Here is a 16,390-nt window from a genome sequence, read left to right as displayed (position 1 = left end):
GTACTTTAAGGCAGATGCAGCTGAGAAAGGCAGCCATATCCACCCTCCTCCTGTTATAAGAACCAGGTTTTGGCCTGATCTGAATTATAACAGGGGAAAAGCGTGGGGGGAATTCCAGCTGGGTCAGTTCCCTGTTTCAACCACTGAGCACCTTCCAAACATGTGTTTTCAGAAGAAAGGGAACGAAAGGGTGCTGCTGTTTAGTTTTCTGTTCTCCGCTCCAGCACACCACACAGTAGCACTTACACCAGGATGGCAGCAGGAACAAGTGGCCAAGGTGAGGGTGGGTGTGGGACCACCGATGTTGGTGGTCAGCAGTTCCATCTGAGATCAGCTTAAAGCAAAATAATGGAATTGGACTGAGAAAGCAAGTGATTTTATTGCTCTTTGCCAGCAACCACAGTTTCTTTGATCACGTCAAGTCCAGAACATGTTCTCTTCCCTAATAGTCCTCCCCTGTCCTTTTAATTTTTAAGTTGTTTTAAAACTGGTGCATATACTACACTGCAAATAACCGCTGAAGACCTGTAGCAGACGCTGATACTACAAGCTCACATAAAGAAACACTGAACTAACCTTCACACCACCAGCTACGGGCCTGAGCATCATCCCCATCTGTGCTCTTGGACTCAAAGTAAACTTGAAAGGTATTAACACTTCTGGCAGAGGATCAAGCTTTTTCTTCAGACAGAAAGAGATGACAGAAGACTCTAACAAGCCAGTGGCTCTCAAAGCCTGAAGAGTTACTCCTATCACCTTTTATTCCTCCTTCAAAGGATTCGGTACATAAGGAGAACACCCCAGCAGCGAGGAAGGCCAACAGCACCTCAGGCTGTGTTAGCAGTAGCATAGGCCAGGGAAGGGATTATCCTCCTCTACTCAGTACCTGTGAGACAACCTCTGGACATTGGATCCAGTTTTGGGCCCCTCCAGTACAGGAAAGACATCAACCATCTGGAGTGAGCTCAGGAGGGGGGGAACCCAAATTGGTCAGAGGAGCACCTGTCCTGTGAGGAGAGGCTGAGGGACTGGTATTTGTTCAGCCTGGAGAAGAAATGGCTTTGGGGAGGACATAACAGAGCATCCTGCCTGTACCCCACTGCAAGGGCGTTTGAGAAAGGATGGAGCCAGGGTCTAACTGCGGTGCATGGTGGGAGGAGGAGAGAGAACAGGCATAAATTGGAACAAAGGAGGTTCAGACTGCAGATTTAAAAAAACCAAAACCTTTTCCCCTCCACAAAAGCAGGCACGCAGCAGAGCAGGCTGCCCAAAGAGGCTGCACAAGCTCCGTCCTTTGAGGTTTTAAAGGCCCTGCTGGATAAAGCTGAAGCAACTGTGTCTGATCCCAGAGCTGATCCTGCTTTGAGTAGACAGTTGGACGTCCTGAGGTCACCTATATAAAAGAAATATCTGCACACCTCCCTTAAAAAAAATCGTGAAATGATTACTTCAAACAGACAAAAAAAAAGTGGCAAAATTAAAATTTTATTGCAAGTGGCAGTCAGCTCAACAGTAAATAATATTCAAAACAGACTATTTTGCAAATGAGCAGATGGTAATTAGGCTGATTTTGAATAAATATACTGTTATTTCTGTCATCTCTGATGACAGAAAGAGTCTGCATCCCTTTCCTTTGTAAAGTTTAGGATTTCACACACAGAATGAGATGCTGCATTTTGCCAAGATCATCCCCAAAGCATCCTAGGTTTTAAAATTATCACAGCTAGGAGTTAAAAGCACACACAGCATCAGAAGACAGATTTATCACTTCCATTGGCTGCACAAAAGAACAGGAGTGTTCTTAAAATTCTTGAAAAAAGAAAGGAGGAGGAAAAAAATTGTCTAAATGAGTTCACCACCATAAATTCTTCTCATATGTCCTTAATCTAGTTACACCAACATTGCCGCAGGTCATTTGGCCACTGTGGTCATGCTCATCACAAGTGCCCTCTGTGGGTACGAAGGGGGCCAGCCACCTGCCTCACTCTCCTTTCTGTCCTCTCAGCTACTCCATCTACACTTCAGCCCCAGCCTCTAGAAAGATAACACAGTCCCATCCTTTCTGCTGTGCCTAAAAGGCCAAAGCAAGCCAACTCCCACCCCAAGTTTTTCTCTAGCTCCCAGATAATTTTGTCACCTTTCCCAGGTGCTTCAAGAGCAAAGTGACAACTACTTCTGGCCCACATGGGCTGCAAGAGCTTTGTAGTTGGCAGCCATATAACGCAACTTCTCCTTGCTCAGGCTATTTTTCTGCAGAGAGGTAGACAGAGATTTTATTCAGGTCTTTCTCTCCCTACTAGCAGCCACAAAGAGAGTTAAGCTTTACTCTATTTTTTTTTAACTGTCCAGATACGCAACTCAGCTGTCATAGGGCTGATGAGGGCCCCTGCAGTCAATTAATAATTTTCTAATTTGCATAGGTTTCATACACAAGCAACATTTAGGATATTAAATCAAAGCAGAGGCTCCGAATCTTCTACTGGGACAGAGCTCTAATCGCGCTCCAGATACTCATCCATAAATTTATCTGACTCAACATTTAAAAAGACTTACCCCAATCTGTCATTCCATGGTCAGAAGTTAAAATAAATGCAGTTTTCCCATCATTTCCATAGAAATTTTCAACCATTGAAGCAATTTCTTTAATACCCTCATCAACTTTTTTAATATTCTCCTCATACTCCCTAGAAAAATAAGGAAAAATGTTATTAGATTGCAAGCAGCTCTCACACTTGGTATAAAGCAAGATATCCATGGTCATAATGCCCAGCCCTTTGACTATAGACAGCTTTACCCTCTACAGAACCTCAAGCTAACAAAAGGCATTCTAGGTGTAAAATCTCTCCTTCTCCAAGTCTTACATGTGTCACAGCACAGTTTGAAGTTCAGTTTCAGATCCTGAAACTACAGTCTCACATAGATGTTTGTTTATATTTCAAATCTGACCTTTGTCTTTGACTATAATTCAATCACCCACAGCTATCAGGTAAGTTAAGGAGAATACCAAAACTAAGGAATTCTGGAAAACTCAAACACCTTAAATCATAAGTTTCAAAACTGACTTTAAGCCAGTAACTAAACAACAAAGAAATATCTCACCATGCAGGGGCTGTTTTGAGCTGATTCACAGATCATCACAGAACTCAGAGTTTTGTGGAACACAGGCTGAACCAAAAATATGTCCATTTTTAGAAAAAGTAACCACGATTAACTTTCAGTCAACTAATGTCCTATTTGTTGCTGTTGCTAAAGTAATTTTAAAACTCCATTTTCAAAAATCATAACAAAAATAACATGACACGCACAGCAAGTATGAACTTCGGAATGATGTAGGAAGTCAGAGCAAGGATTTTGGAAGTATTCAAGGATCAAGAGAAAGACATAATATCCTACACTCAAAGCATATGAGGAAATAAAAGCAAAGTTCTCAAACAGCACACTTCAAGTTGAACTGGTGATGAGTACTGTTAACCTAAACTCCATTCATCCAAGTGTCCTAAGGAAAGCTAAAGCACAGTGCTGAAATTTGTAGCCATTATTACTGAACTTACTGTTGTCTATAAATTCAACCCTACCATTTTAGCCATGGGGAATCAGAGAACTGATTCCATTTTATATTTAAAACCACAATTTCCTACATATCCTCACATGTTGACTATAACTAAGATGACCTGCTAAAGTAGAGGAGTATAACCAGGCACACTGCATATATCAAAAATCTGTCACTTCTACATGGGAGACTTTAAAACAAAGAAAAAACCCACAGAAAATTCAGAAGAAAAGAAATCATGGTGACATACATGACCTGTTGTAGAAACTCTTAAGGTTGCAAGTCTTGTCTAAGGCTTGATAAAGAGCACTGTTAAAAAAGTTACTGTATGCATTTAAAAACAATTAAAAAAATGTTTAATCTCTCTATTACCTTGAGTTTGGCCGATGAGCATGCCCATTTGTGTCTATGCCTAGCAAATGCAGGAACAGAACCACTTTGTCTTCATTCAGTGCAGTGAACAATGTTTGATTACTTCTGGAAGAATTAAAGAAGCTCTGTATGGAATAAGCCATTAAGATATAATCTGAGTACAACAGAAAAAAATATGACAGGCAGCCAATTAAAACTAAAATGGAGCTGTTTTCATGTCAAAATAGTTATTAGAGTTATGAAAGAGAAAAATTAATTACTCCCCAATTTACTTCCTCAAGGATAACTACCATCAATATAGTCCGTCAAAAGTTTCAGTCTAAGACAGGCAACACTACTCAAGTTGAGGGGTCTTTTTGCTTGGTTTTGGCTTTTGTGGGGCTTGGTTGGTTTGTTTGTTTTGGGTGGAGCTTTTAATGTTATTTGAGATTCTTTAGGCAGAAATATCAGATAATAATAACCAGATAACCAGTATCACCCCTTCTTTGTTTCCTATGTAATCACAACTATGTACCATTCCTGAGATCCACTTATGGCTTTTTATTTCCACTGATTTATTGATTTCAGTCTAGAAGCAAAAGGTCTCAAATACTCCTGCTTTGGAAGCAGGTTTTGCAGGACTGAGATACCAACAAGCTACAACTCATTCAGAGAAATCAAATTACACCAGAACAAAACAAGACACGCTTTGCAAATGCATGAACTACAGAACGTACATCCGCCTTGCACATGTCCTACTTAAGCATCCCCGAGGCAGATGACGGGGGGATTTTCCCCTCAGATTGAATGAGTCTTGACATGGCTATTCTGTGTTAGACCAGCCACATTACAGCAATGCAAAATGCAGGCAGACAGCTACTCCAACATGATCTCCTTAGTAACAGCACTGCCCAAGGAAACAAAGTTGGGCAGGGTTTTAGTTCAAAGAGCATCCAGAGAACCAAAGGTTCTTTCAGTACACGAATATAAAGGAAAGTGTCTTCACACTTCACACAAGGGTCTAGGGAAAATGCTGGTAAAGCCACTGAACCATTTCTGCCACCAAAGGACAGAGCAGTCCACCACACACCTGTGATAGCTGTGGAGCTCCTAAAAACTAAAGTTCACACCTTCTGTAAACAGAAGTCACTGTGCCCAGAGGAAGATCAGACTGGCAGCAAGAGTATCACAGTAAGATGTGTCAGGAAACCAAGGCAGTGCACAATTCCACCCTTTTTTTCCCCTCCTGAATATACACAAGCCACACGGACCAATATTTGCATGCTCTCAACTTCAGCTCTTGTCCAAACAAAATCGTAACCAAAGTCCAGAGATATCTTAAATAAAGATACAAGAACAAAATCTGATCACATTCAATAGAAATATCATTATTTTTTATGGAAATATCCATTTCACACAGGGTTCTGTCCACCTGCACATATCTGACTGCAGACTGAAGAAGCCTTCCAGAGCACACCAGTAATTTGCAGGACATGGTATAATTCTGTTTTCTCATTTTTAATTAAATAATAGGAAACAATATATCAAAACAGACAAACAGGAAACTCACAAAATTAAATCCTAATATGTAGATCAATATTAGAAGGCAGGTATTTTTCTATCACAGCCTGATTAAACGAAAGAAACTGTTGTGAGGAAGGCAAGGCCTGAGCTTCTTTTCACCCACCAGACAAGTCCCTATGACGTACCAAAATCACTCCACTCCCCCCCTCATAACCCAGAGCAGTAGCAGCAGCCAGAAGAGCTTGTCCAACCTCTGGCTAGTTAAGAATGAGATGAGATGAGATGAAAGGAAGAGGAGTGTAACCTAAGATGTGGCATCTTTCCCCAGAGCAAATAGCAAACTTTATCCCATAGAACTTTTCAGAGTTCTAGCACAAGTTTCAGAGTGCCAAACATTAGCCCAAACATTAGGTAGCCATTCTCCATTTCATCCCCATCTTTTTGGGGGCAAAGGAAGCCAAAAGTAGTCAATTGTGATACTTGGAACCTGCTGACTACACAGTAGAGAGGGAGTACACGCTAGTGCCTTCTACTTCCTAAAGAGGCAGAAATCCAGAGATCACCTTGCCCGACAGAGTTAAACGATATGTTGTTAAATATTTGTATTAAAACTCAAAGGAGAAAAGAAAGGTAGACAAAGCAGAATTTAGATTTCGGCAAATTGTCGTTGTTACTTATATATAATCACACCAGCATAGCTGAGAGTTGTTCGAGTTCTAATAGCAGAGTGACCTCAGTCAGCCCCAAGTTTCACACTTCTGAGGCAATCACTGATGTGTAATTGAAGAGATGATTAATGGAATGAGTGTTTTACAGCAGTCAATCAAGTCCTATCCATTCACAGTGTGAAATTTACATGGGCAAAAGAAGTCTTTAAAATAATGGTGCTGGTTCCAAAGTAAAAACTCATCAGTAATGACTTATATATTAAACGTGTCATTATAGTTTGAAAGAAGAAATGTCATTAGGTGTTTTGAAGCAAAAGAAAGGTAGTACCACCCTCACATACCTGTGCAGCTCCAAATGACAGCAGGGTGCAACTTTAGGACAACAGCTATTCAAGTGTAATTGACAGCCTAATTTGATTTGTATAATTCATATGCATGACAACACGCAGCCTGGCACAAACGCACATTAAGGGAGAGCATGGCAGCTAGAAAAAAGATCTTTTCACCTGCAGACTCAGAAAATCACTTCCTTTGAAAATCAGCAAACTATAATGATCTTTTCCACCATACGTCACTATTTAAACCAGACCCATCCTTGGCTTCCTAATATAGAGTCTGATATGGTTCATTTATTTATTTGGATTTATTTTTGGTTTGGTTTGATTTATGCTGGTTAGCTAATGTTAATGCATACAGCCCAGAGATCTTGTGGAAAAAATTTTATTAAGTCTTAAACTCCATTAACATTGTTAGGAGATCTAGAAAGTAACTCACCTAATTGCTCCACTGATAAAGATACTTATATACCAATACTCACTATCAGCATTTCTTAATCCAGGACAAGTGAGGTAGCATGGAATAACATGAATACAGGAATTAATGAATAATCAGAAACTATGTGCCTTGGACTATTAATACTTACAGGGACAGCGTCACAGAAAACAACAGTCATGAACCAGCACTGACCCAAGTCAGCTGAGCAGAGCACCACGTGAACAAGTCATACCGCTTCAGGGCCTAAGCTGTCTCTGCCTCTCCCTCCTTCTCCCCCCTCCCCAAACGAACCATGACCTCTCTGGCAGCCACCACATAGCATGAACCACAGTAGATAATCAGGACCCAGCTATGTGCATCAGAACAAGCCACACTGTATAATTACAATGGCTACAAGCCTGACAAAAATTAAGTCAATAATATAGTCTATTTCTTTCTCATAATGAGGACTTACCATGATACCTGTTTTAAAATCCTTAACTAATCACATTCAAGTTTTTTAAAAGTCTTTAGAACTCCAAGATGGGTTTCAGATTATATGCAAATTTAAGACAAAGCAAAACCAAGAATGTTTTTCAAGGGTACTTCCATTAGTGTTAGTTTTTTTATTAGCATTGACTGACAAATACTTCCTCTAAGCTCCCATTACAGAATTCATGATAACTGATTCAAGCAACTTTTACTTATGACCTCAAGTGATAGGACTTTCAAAATTTTTTTTACTTTCTAGTTCTATGATAAAGTTAACATCCAGCTGTGCTTTTTATACACAGAGCATAAAAAGATTCTCTGCTCACCTTAACATGATCAAAAACCCACATGTCAAGCTCGGCTGCATCTTGTGCTCCAAAGTCTTCACTTTCTGCCGTGTAACAAAATGTATAAATGTGATCTCCAGTAGCACCTGCAAAAACAATATAGATGGAATAGGAGACAGAGAAAAGTATTCTTCCTTTTCTCATAGTCAAAAATACATTGATATTAATGCATAGGAGTAGAAACCTATCAAGAATGGCAGTCCTGAGAGAAGTCACTTGTTTTAAACTTTCCTGTAATTTAGCAATTTTTGAAGCCTGGGTATCACTTTAACTCATTGGCTTATCAGCACCTCAGAAGAATGAGGAGCAATGTTATGCAGTGTCCCCAGGTGAGGAAATAAAGTACGGAAAAGCAGATGAGAGAACAAACCCAAATTAAAGCAAATTGAATGTAGTTTTGAAACAAGAAATTTGACTGAGAAACTTCTTAACAGCGGAAGCTACACATTAAGAGCCTTGTTTGAACACAAGTTGGGGTTTTTTTGAGAGGGGGAGTTTAAGAAAATGTACTTGGCTTTTGGTTGTTCAACTGAATCATACAGGACAATGCCCTATCAATAAGGCCTTTTACACAGGAAAACATCATGCCATAAGGAAGGCAACAGGATCTAACTTAGTAACTGTACATATATTCTAGGAGGCAACACAGTATTGAAAGCCAAGTGGACAACTTCAGAAAGACAATATTCAAAGTCTGCATCTTTAAAACATGGTTTCAAAATATCAGAGAGAGAACTACTGGATTATGTTCAGGCATAAAGTACAACATGAGGGCCACTGATGTGAAAACACAGCATCTGGACAAGGCAATTTCCCTCTGTACTTACTATCAAGACCACAAAGCAGAGACAGAGGTGGAAAAAAGATGATGGCTTAAAAGAAAGTAAACTTCTGAAGTTCTGGAAACATCTGAAGATAGGTAGGGTTTAATGAAATAATTCAATCAATGGCTGAGCTGTTACAGCTAGAGAATGCTATTTCTACCGTGACTACAAAAACTCCCAGAGGGGAAAACGTTCTTCAATCAGTTGATGGCCACAGAGAATGTAACTGATTTGCTGGATGTCACAATTATATAATGCAGTTTTGTAAGCTTCCAGGCTTGTGAATGAACTCACATCCCACTATAAGGAAGCTGCTTAATCAAGATTATGTCCAAACCCACACAAGGGATGCAGGTATTTCAGGCCAGGAAGATGAAAGCTGGCACAGATTTTTCTGGTGGAGCTTCCCCCTGCCCCCAGGAGACGTTACTATTACTTATAACCCAGAACACTTACTGCAGTTCTCACAGCATGAAAGAAAAGGAAGAAAATACTCCCAGGCACTAAAAAGTGAGTTAAAGAGTTTCAATTGGTGGATAAATGAGTTCAAAAGAAGAAATAAGCCCTGGCCAACACTGTCAGGATGACTGATGGTCTCAGAGCGTAGTGCTGTGCTGTTTTTCCGCAGTGTCACAGCAAACCCGAGAAGACCTGTCTTTGAGAGGTGTCACACAAAGAACCCAAATGAAAGCATGCAGTTTGCAGACCAGGCAAAGGAACACATCTACTACTTACCCATTTCTAATTTCTGCCAGAGGAAAAACAAACACACAAAAAAAACCAAAACCAAAACCCACTCAACCCTGCATTGCTATAAAGAGAAACAGTGGCAAAATAGTCATATTAGGAAAGTCCTGGAGTGCCTGCATAATTTATAATTTTTTCTTTTTTTTTAATAAGAAAACCTACTACAAAAAATGTTGCAAATACTGTTTTATTTCTGTCATTTGAGAGGTGGCAGGCAACAGTATGTCCAATACTTTAAGTCTGGGGATGAGGAAGCAAAGATGAGATAGATAAGTAGAAAGAAGCCAGGGATGAAAACACTCTTTAGAAGTGAGCACAGAGCTCTACAGGGTTTGGTGCTGCCGTTACCTTAATGGAAATAACTGGAGGTGCCAGAAACTCCCACACCAGACACCTAATCCTATTGCAGACTTGTCTAGCACATCGTCTCACCCTCAGCATCAATATTCAAATACTAGGATCAGGAACAAGTTATCGCTGCCTTACAATAAGATTTACATACTGCAGGAAGCAAAGCTCTGCTAGCGGGGCAGGTCCTGTGTTTGACAAGTCTTTCGTGGGTCAGAGCCCAGACCAGCAGCAGATTTTTGCTAGCAAATTTTGCAGATCCAGAAGAGAGGAAAACAGGCACAAGGTCAGTCAGACACTGAGCTGACTGAGCGTGGTCACCAGAGAGGTGTCATCAAACAGCCAAGTGAAGAATGTGAGGAAAGCTGGAATTTTCTTGTTGCGCTGCAGGAAGAAGGAACTAGAAGAGGAGACAGAGAGGTCTGTCTATCCAAAAGAACTCTGAAAAAAGTTTGTTCCAGTAGTCCCCCAGTCTCGATGATACCCTTTCTTCATACTCAAACTAAACAATGACCCAAGCCTTGCTGCTAGTTTCCAGGAGAGAGCAAAGGATCCTATGGAACTAATCGGAATCTGGGTGTAAATGACTAATATCTACCTCCCTCAACAGAAGCAACAACTTCAGCTCCTTTTTCATGCTCTCTGGATTATATTCCAACCTAGACCTATGAGAAAACAGTACAGGACAGGACTGTTCAAGTCAAACCTCAAATTCTGGCAAGTCTAGAAGAAAAAACACTAAATTTTAAAGACCATTCTGAAATAACACTGGCATTTTCAAAGCACATTATTTTCAGATAATTTCAAGGTCATAATCTAAAAATAGCATAGAAAAGAAGGTTACAACTAGCACACTGAATTTCTGTAGCTTAAGTAAGTTTAATTATTAGAAACTAACACCTTTTAATCCTGTTTACGATGTAAGTAAATTGCACACCAGTCCCAAAGGTACTTCAGACATTTTCTCAGACTAAAACACTAATCACACAGTCATTGAGACTTTGACAAATTTAGATTTCATGTGCATCTATTTTGAGGTTAAGAGATCTGTAAGCATTTTATTTAGCTTCTCTATAGAATTCTCAATTATTTCATTGAAATATTTATGACAGGAAAAGGACCTGAAGAACATAGACAATGACAGGAAACAAAGGATTTTTCTCTCCTTCCCAAAAACCCAGCAGAAGTTACATCCTCTTTATGCATCATCCAACGAAAGCAGTGAAACAGTTAATGAAATTCTGAACATTCTGGCATGAAAAACATACACAGAAAGAGCCCTGTGACCTCATTGATTTTCAACATGAAAAGAGGGAGAGAAATTAATAGATGCTCCCCTATCTCCTTTTTGGCTTTTTTGTAAAAGTATAGTTAAAGAACAAACACTTAGAATCATAGAGTGTTTTGGGGTGGAAGTGACCCTTAAAGGTCACTATCCAACCCCCCTGCGGTGAGCAGGGACATCTTTAGGTAGATCGGGTTGCTCAGGGCCCCATCCAGCCTGACCTTGAATTCCAGTCCCTGACTTGACTCCATTCCCTTCTGTATTATGAAACTTCTCCTCTTTGGAAGAAGGGGAAATACCTTTTTCTACTGAAAGAAGTTAATCTGCCTTTCTATCATGAGAAACGATGATTTATTTTCCCAAACAGCATCTACTTCTCAGATACAGTGCTGCCCTAACCCATTCTCAGTTTGGGGGAATGCCCCTGCAAAAGAAAGTTCCCTGTTGCTGCCACTCGGAACAAGCCACATTGAGAGACACAGCGAGAGTATGGTATTACCTTTGCACATCCCTCTAGATAACATCAAAGCTGCTTCCAAGCCCTCTGCTTATCTTCTTACTCAAACAAAACTAGGAGAAGGACAGGGCTCTGGGAAATTCTTGAATTCCCCAAATATTTTCCCAAGAACATATTTCCAAAAATGTAAATAGTCTGTGCAAGGGCAGTGTGGTACCTTTCCCCTCTCCCCAACCACCATCACAATATGCCCAAATACAAACTGTAATCTGAGGTCATGGGAAATTATCAGGGAATATATTTATAGCTTACCATAAACTTATGAGGCTCAACCAAAGAACAGAAGAGAGGTGTGTGGAGGGGGAATATCAGGAGAGGAGGAAGAGACTCGAGTTCAGAAAAAGTTCAAGAATCATCATGAGAAATAAGATGTACGCTTTTTCTAAAACATTATTAGATTCCATTCTTACCCTGCCTACCACATTTTTCTGATTTGTCATTGCCAATACTTAGAGCAGAACAGCAGCATATACTCCTAGCTTGTCCCCTTTACTCCTAGCTTGTCCCCTTTTCACTTCAGTCTGTTTCACTCTGAGATTATGGGAAAGGGTGTATATACCTTCATTCTTCCAAGAACAAATTAAACTTGGAGACCCTTTAAATGTTTGGAGTGTTGCTCAGCAATCTCCGCATGCTCAAAGGTAATTGCACTGGGCTGACAAGACTTCAGCACACTGCACACCATGGGGAAAAGATCTCAGCTTCAGGAATAGTACCAGGCAGTTCCTACTTGTGTACAGTTCTCTTTATATACTACTGTTCTGCAGTAGAAGTAGGATAACCCACGATAAGCTACTTCTCCAGCTCAGACACTCAAAAAGCACAGCTGCAGTTTATTACCCAACTCACTGGGAGCTGCATGCAGAGAAACAAAAACCCCAGCTGCAAGCTTCCAGGCAAGAGCTTTAAACCTCAACCAAAGAAGAAATACTAGGTCCTTTACAACTAAGGGTGTGTTTCCTTTAGTATGCTGATAGAATTTTGTAAGGCCTGTTTAAAAGGATGAGTCATAAATGGGCATCCTCTTTAAAGGCTTGCTTCTTTTTGTCCACAGAGTCTTGAATTCACAAACTAGAAATCAGGTATAGACAAATACGCAAACTTCATTCACCTTCTCCAACTCAAAAATTGGAAGTGTCTCTATTTCACTACCTGATGTGTTAAAAACTCACAAAATTTAACCTTACCTTTTGCAAACATTGGCAAAATGTCTGGACTTCCCCAGCTCCAAGTATATTTACTTTCGTTGAAAACAGAGTCAAATTCCACTGGATTCTCCTTCCATCCTGTTAAACAAACACACCTGAATTTAAACGGGGTTGCCAGAAGGTTTCATTGACTGCTGAGATTGATCATATGAAATATTTGGGGTTTTTTGTTTGTGGGGTTTGGTTGGTTGGTTGGTTTGGGTTTTTTAAAGTTTCCCTTACATTATTTCGCCGTGAACTCCACTTTGCAAGTCTCGGGTTGACTTCCATTTCAACTTCTATTTGCAATTAGTCCCCTGTTCACTAAGTGCACTGAAAACCTTAGCCAATCTCATTATGTAGGGATTCAAACAGACAAAACACACAGCTGGTTTACCTTCTAAACAGCTAAAATTCTCTTGAATTCTAAATCCCCTGTTGTCTGAACTCAGCTTTTGGCATTTTAGGCAATAAATTACACACTCATATATCCTACTTCCAGCAGTCACGTTCCACCTCATCACAATAAAACCTTCAAGATCTTCTGTTTCCATGACCAGACAGCTGACAAAAATATAAAGAGATGCTCTTAACAGCAATTCCTGCCAATCCTGCATTTGTAGCAGTTGTCAGGAGGAAGAACCTTTTTGCTTAGGAACATGGACAAGATCCAATAATTCCTCTTACCTCCCCTGTTCAGAACCAACACACAACATTACAAGTGTTCAGGCCAGGAAGGCAGAGGACCACGCAAAAGACCAAGCCAGTAATGCAAATGCTTGTTTCATATTAGTAACTCCAAGCATGCAGTAACAGGTAGCTTTGGACAAAACACACTGGTGGGGTTTTTGCTTTATTTTGCTACTGATTCTTCAAATCACCCCAGCAATGGTTCAGTTAAGATGCTGCAGTTCACTTCTTGTTTGTGACGTCTACTTACTCATCTCCCATTACACCCCCAATGATAATTAAAAACTCTGTTACACGAAGAGGTCACTCCATAAGATACTTCTGCTTTTAGACACCAGGTGCTAAATTTTATCATGTTACAAACTATCAACTTATGTAGGCTATTTTCATAGCTATCAAAATTAAGAGTGGCAAATACATCCAAAATTATTCTGCTCCATATAAACTTGGTATACAAAACACTACATCAATAATCATCTAGAAGCCTAGCACATCACTGAAACACCTTAGTTTGGAGGACAGCGTTCAAAGCTTTAGGACCAGCTTACCTTTAGCAACTGCGCTGACATCTTCATAAAATCCAGCTATGAGAGCAACGTGGCCTGGCCTGGATTCTGTTGGGACCCGGGTGTGAGAGATTCCCCAGCTGCCATTATTCTCTATGATACCCCTGAAAACAGGATACAAGGCAGTTAATGCTTGAAAGTACAATGAATTGCAGATAAAAAGTGTGAAAGGTAGATGTCAGGTAGGAAATGCAAAAAAAAAACCCCGATTAAACCAGGTTTTCACTACCACCTGCTGTGTAGCAAAACAAGCAGAGCATTAACGTGCAAGTAGTTCTATATTATAACACCTCACACAGAACATTACTATTGTGGCCCATCAGCACCACAAACAGATGAGTTTAGCTGGTGTTCTAATACACTTTGAATTAACACACTGTTTTTTTTCTGCTGCTTTCTGCAATAGCTTACTTCCCCCCCACTCCCATCAGGTTGTTTCTGCCTAGTGTTACTTTTCTTTGTTCTTTCCATTTAGCTTGAAAGTGTCTGGGTCAGTCTTCTCCCACTCATTAAATATGCTCAATTATAATTAGTTCTTGTGACCATGCCTGCCTCTATCTGTGCTGAATATTGAAAGTCAGCACCAAGAGAATTTAAAAACCATGTAAATCTAAGGTGCAAATCATTTCAGCGACATGGAGAAAATTTAAGCAAACCTTTTATCTTTTGCAATTACACTGAAGTGAAGGAGAACACCTTCTCACCACATATACAGAAAGACACAAATTGTCTCGGGATTATACACATACAATAGTTACAACAGATGAAAAGCAAAGAAAATGGAGGACAAAGCCTAAGTGCAAGAAACAGCTTCATAAACTACTCTTGTCTGCTGAAGATGTGAACAGCTGGAGCCTGTCGGAGAGCAAGCAGTGAGCATTACCATAAGCTGTTTTCTTGTCTCCATCTTCTGGAAGAATGGAAAGACTCACTGCCCACTGTCAGAGCAAGGGGAGAAGGAAAAGAAAACAAAACACACCGGGACATACCTTACACTGATATTTAAGGAAAAAAGGAGCAGAATTCTCTGGACAAATTCAAAGCAGTTTTTTAGAGTCAACTCTAATTGTGCGAAATTGCATTTCATATTATATAAGCTACAAAATTTGCTATATTTTTATTGGATGTGTTTTTGGCCAAGTAGATTCTAACTTCACTTCTAACAGAGATTTTACACAATTGTGAATTACAAGATCCATACACACAGCTCTAAATATATTTCTCACTAATGAAGTAAAAATTAAACCACAACCTAAAATTTCAGGCTCCACTCTAAGCTTGCAGGATTCACAGTCTGCTTGTTGGTTTGGGGTTTTTTAAACTCACCTCAGACCTTACATCCTCAGGTCTACTTGAAAGCTCACAGGACTATATGGCACAGCCCAAACATTACAGTGAAAAACATAAAAGGTGATAAAGCACTCTGACACTTTATTCTTAGCTCACATCTCAGTTAGGTTTTAGGACATGTTGTATTGAAAAAAGTACTACTTTGGAAAAAGGGTTTAAGTGCTAAAGTGGTTTCTAATTTATTCTCATGAGACTCGGATCAAAATGTATTGCACTAGCATTAGTAGAAGATTTTAGCCAAAAATAAAACACTTTTGGTCCCCCTCACACTTCATTGTCACAACAGGTAGGAAATTGTTTTGATTAGAATTTTATTTCTATTGAGTTGGAAAGCAATCATTTACTTTTGCTTTTGTGGGGCTGTATCACAGGATCTGAAGCCAACAATAACACATACCAGACAGAGAAAGAATATAGCTGACCATAGCAAACGGGAGGACTTAGAGGATAGGGACCAACAAGAATGGAAACGAGTCTCTTCCCGGCACAACAGGCATGGCAGGTGTGCCGTCCCCCCAGTAACTGCTCCACCTTCCTGGGTGCCCTTGCAAAACAGGTATGATGTTCTGCACGGTGAACCGAACAAAGAGCAAGAAGACAACTCGCCTAGCTCGGAGGCACCGTCAAGGCTCAATCAGAGGAAGCCACGCACAAAAACATCTTCAAGTAAGAAAGACAGACGGGTCCTTGTCATAGGGGACTCCCTTCTGAAGGGAGTGGAAGGTCCTACTTGTAGACGAGACCCACTCCTCAGGGAAGTCTGCTGCCTCCCAGGAGCCAGGGTCAAGGACATTCAGAAAAAACTCCCTATCCTAGTTAAACCCTCTGACTACTACCCATTGGTGGTCTTTCAGGTGGGCAGTGAAGAAATTACTACAACAAGTAGTTTGAGAGCAATGAAGAGAGATTTCAAGGGCTTGGGACAACTGGTTAAGGGATCTGGAGCACAAGTAGTGTTCTCCTCTATCCCACCAGTTGCAGGGAGATCTGAGGCGATAAACAGAAAGAGCCAACAGATCAATGCCTGGCTCAGACACTGGTGCCACAGGCAGAACTTTGGGTTTTTTAATCATGGATCAGTTTACACTTCACCAGCTGTGGTGACAAAAGATGGGGCATGTCTATCTCAAAAGGGGAAAAGGTTCCTGGGGCAAGAGTTAGCAGGGCTCATAGACAGGGCTTTAAACTAGA

General features: G+C 40.3%; 1 protein-coding gene across 1 annotated transcript in view; it reads right to left on the bottom strand.

Annotated features, from left to right (window-relative positions):
- The window catches only part of PIGN (phosphatidylinositol glycan anchor biosynthesis, class N), a gene marked incomplete at its 5' end in the record, with an annotated part of 80,441 nt that extends 66,488 nt beyond the window's left edge, over window positions 1–13,953 (bottom strand). The window contains 5 exons of the mRNA XM_010185605.1: window positions 2,554–2,684; window positions 3,923–4,047; window positions 7,665–7,771; window positions 12,594–12,692; window positions 13,832–13,953. Coding sequence (XP_010183907.1) covers window positions 2,554–2,684; window positions 3,923–4,047; window positions 7,665–7,771; window positions 12,594–12,692; window positions 13,832–13,953 — 584 coding nt within the window. The remainder of the gene's footprint in view (window positions 1–2,553; window positions 2,685–3,922; window positions 4,048–7,664; window positions 7,772–12,593; window positions 12,693–13,831) is intronic.
- Window positions 13,954–16,390: the final 2,437 nt, after the last annotated feature.

This window comes from Mesitornis unicolor, unplaced genomic scaffold (assembly GCF_000695765.1).
Source record: "Mesitornis unicolor isolate BGI_N332 unplaced genomic scaffold, ASM69576v1 scaffold21595, whole genome shotgun sequence".
Lineage (NCBI taxonomy): Eukaryota > Metazoa > Chordata > Aves > Mesitornithiformes > Mesitornithidae > Mesitornis > Mesitornis unicolor.
Note: the sequence above shows the minus strand (reverse complement) of the source record. Positions and strands in the feature narration are given on the sequence as shown.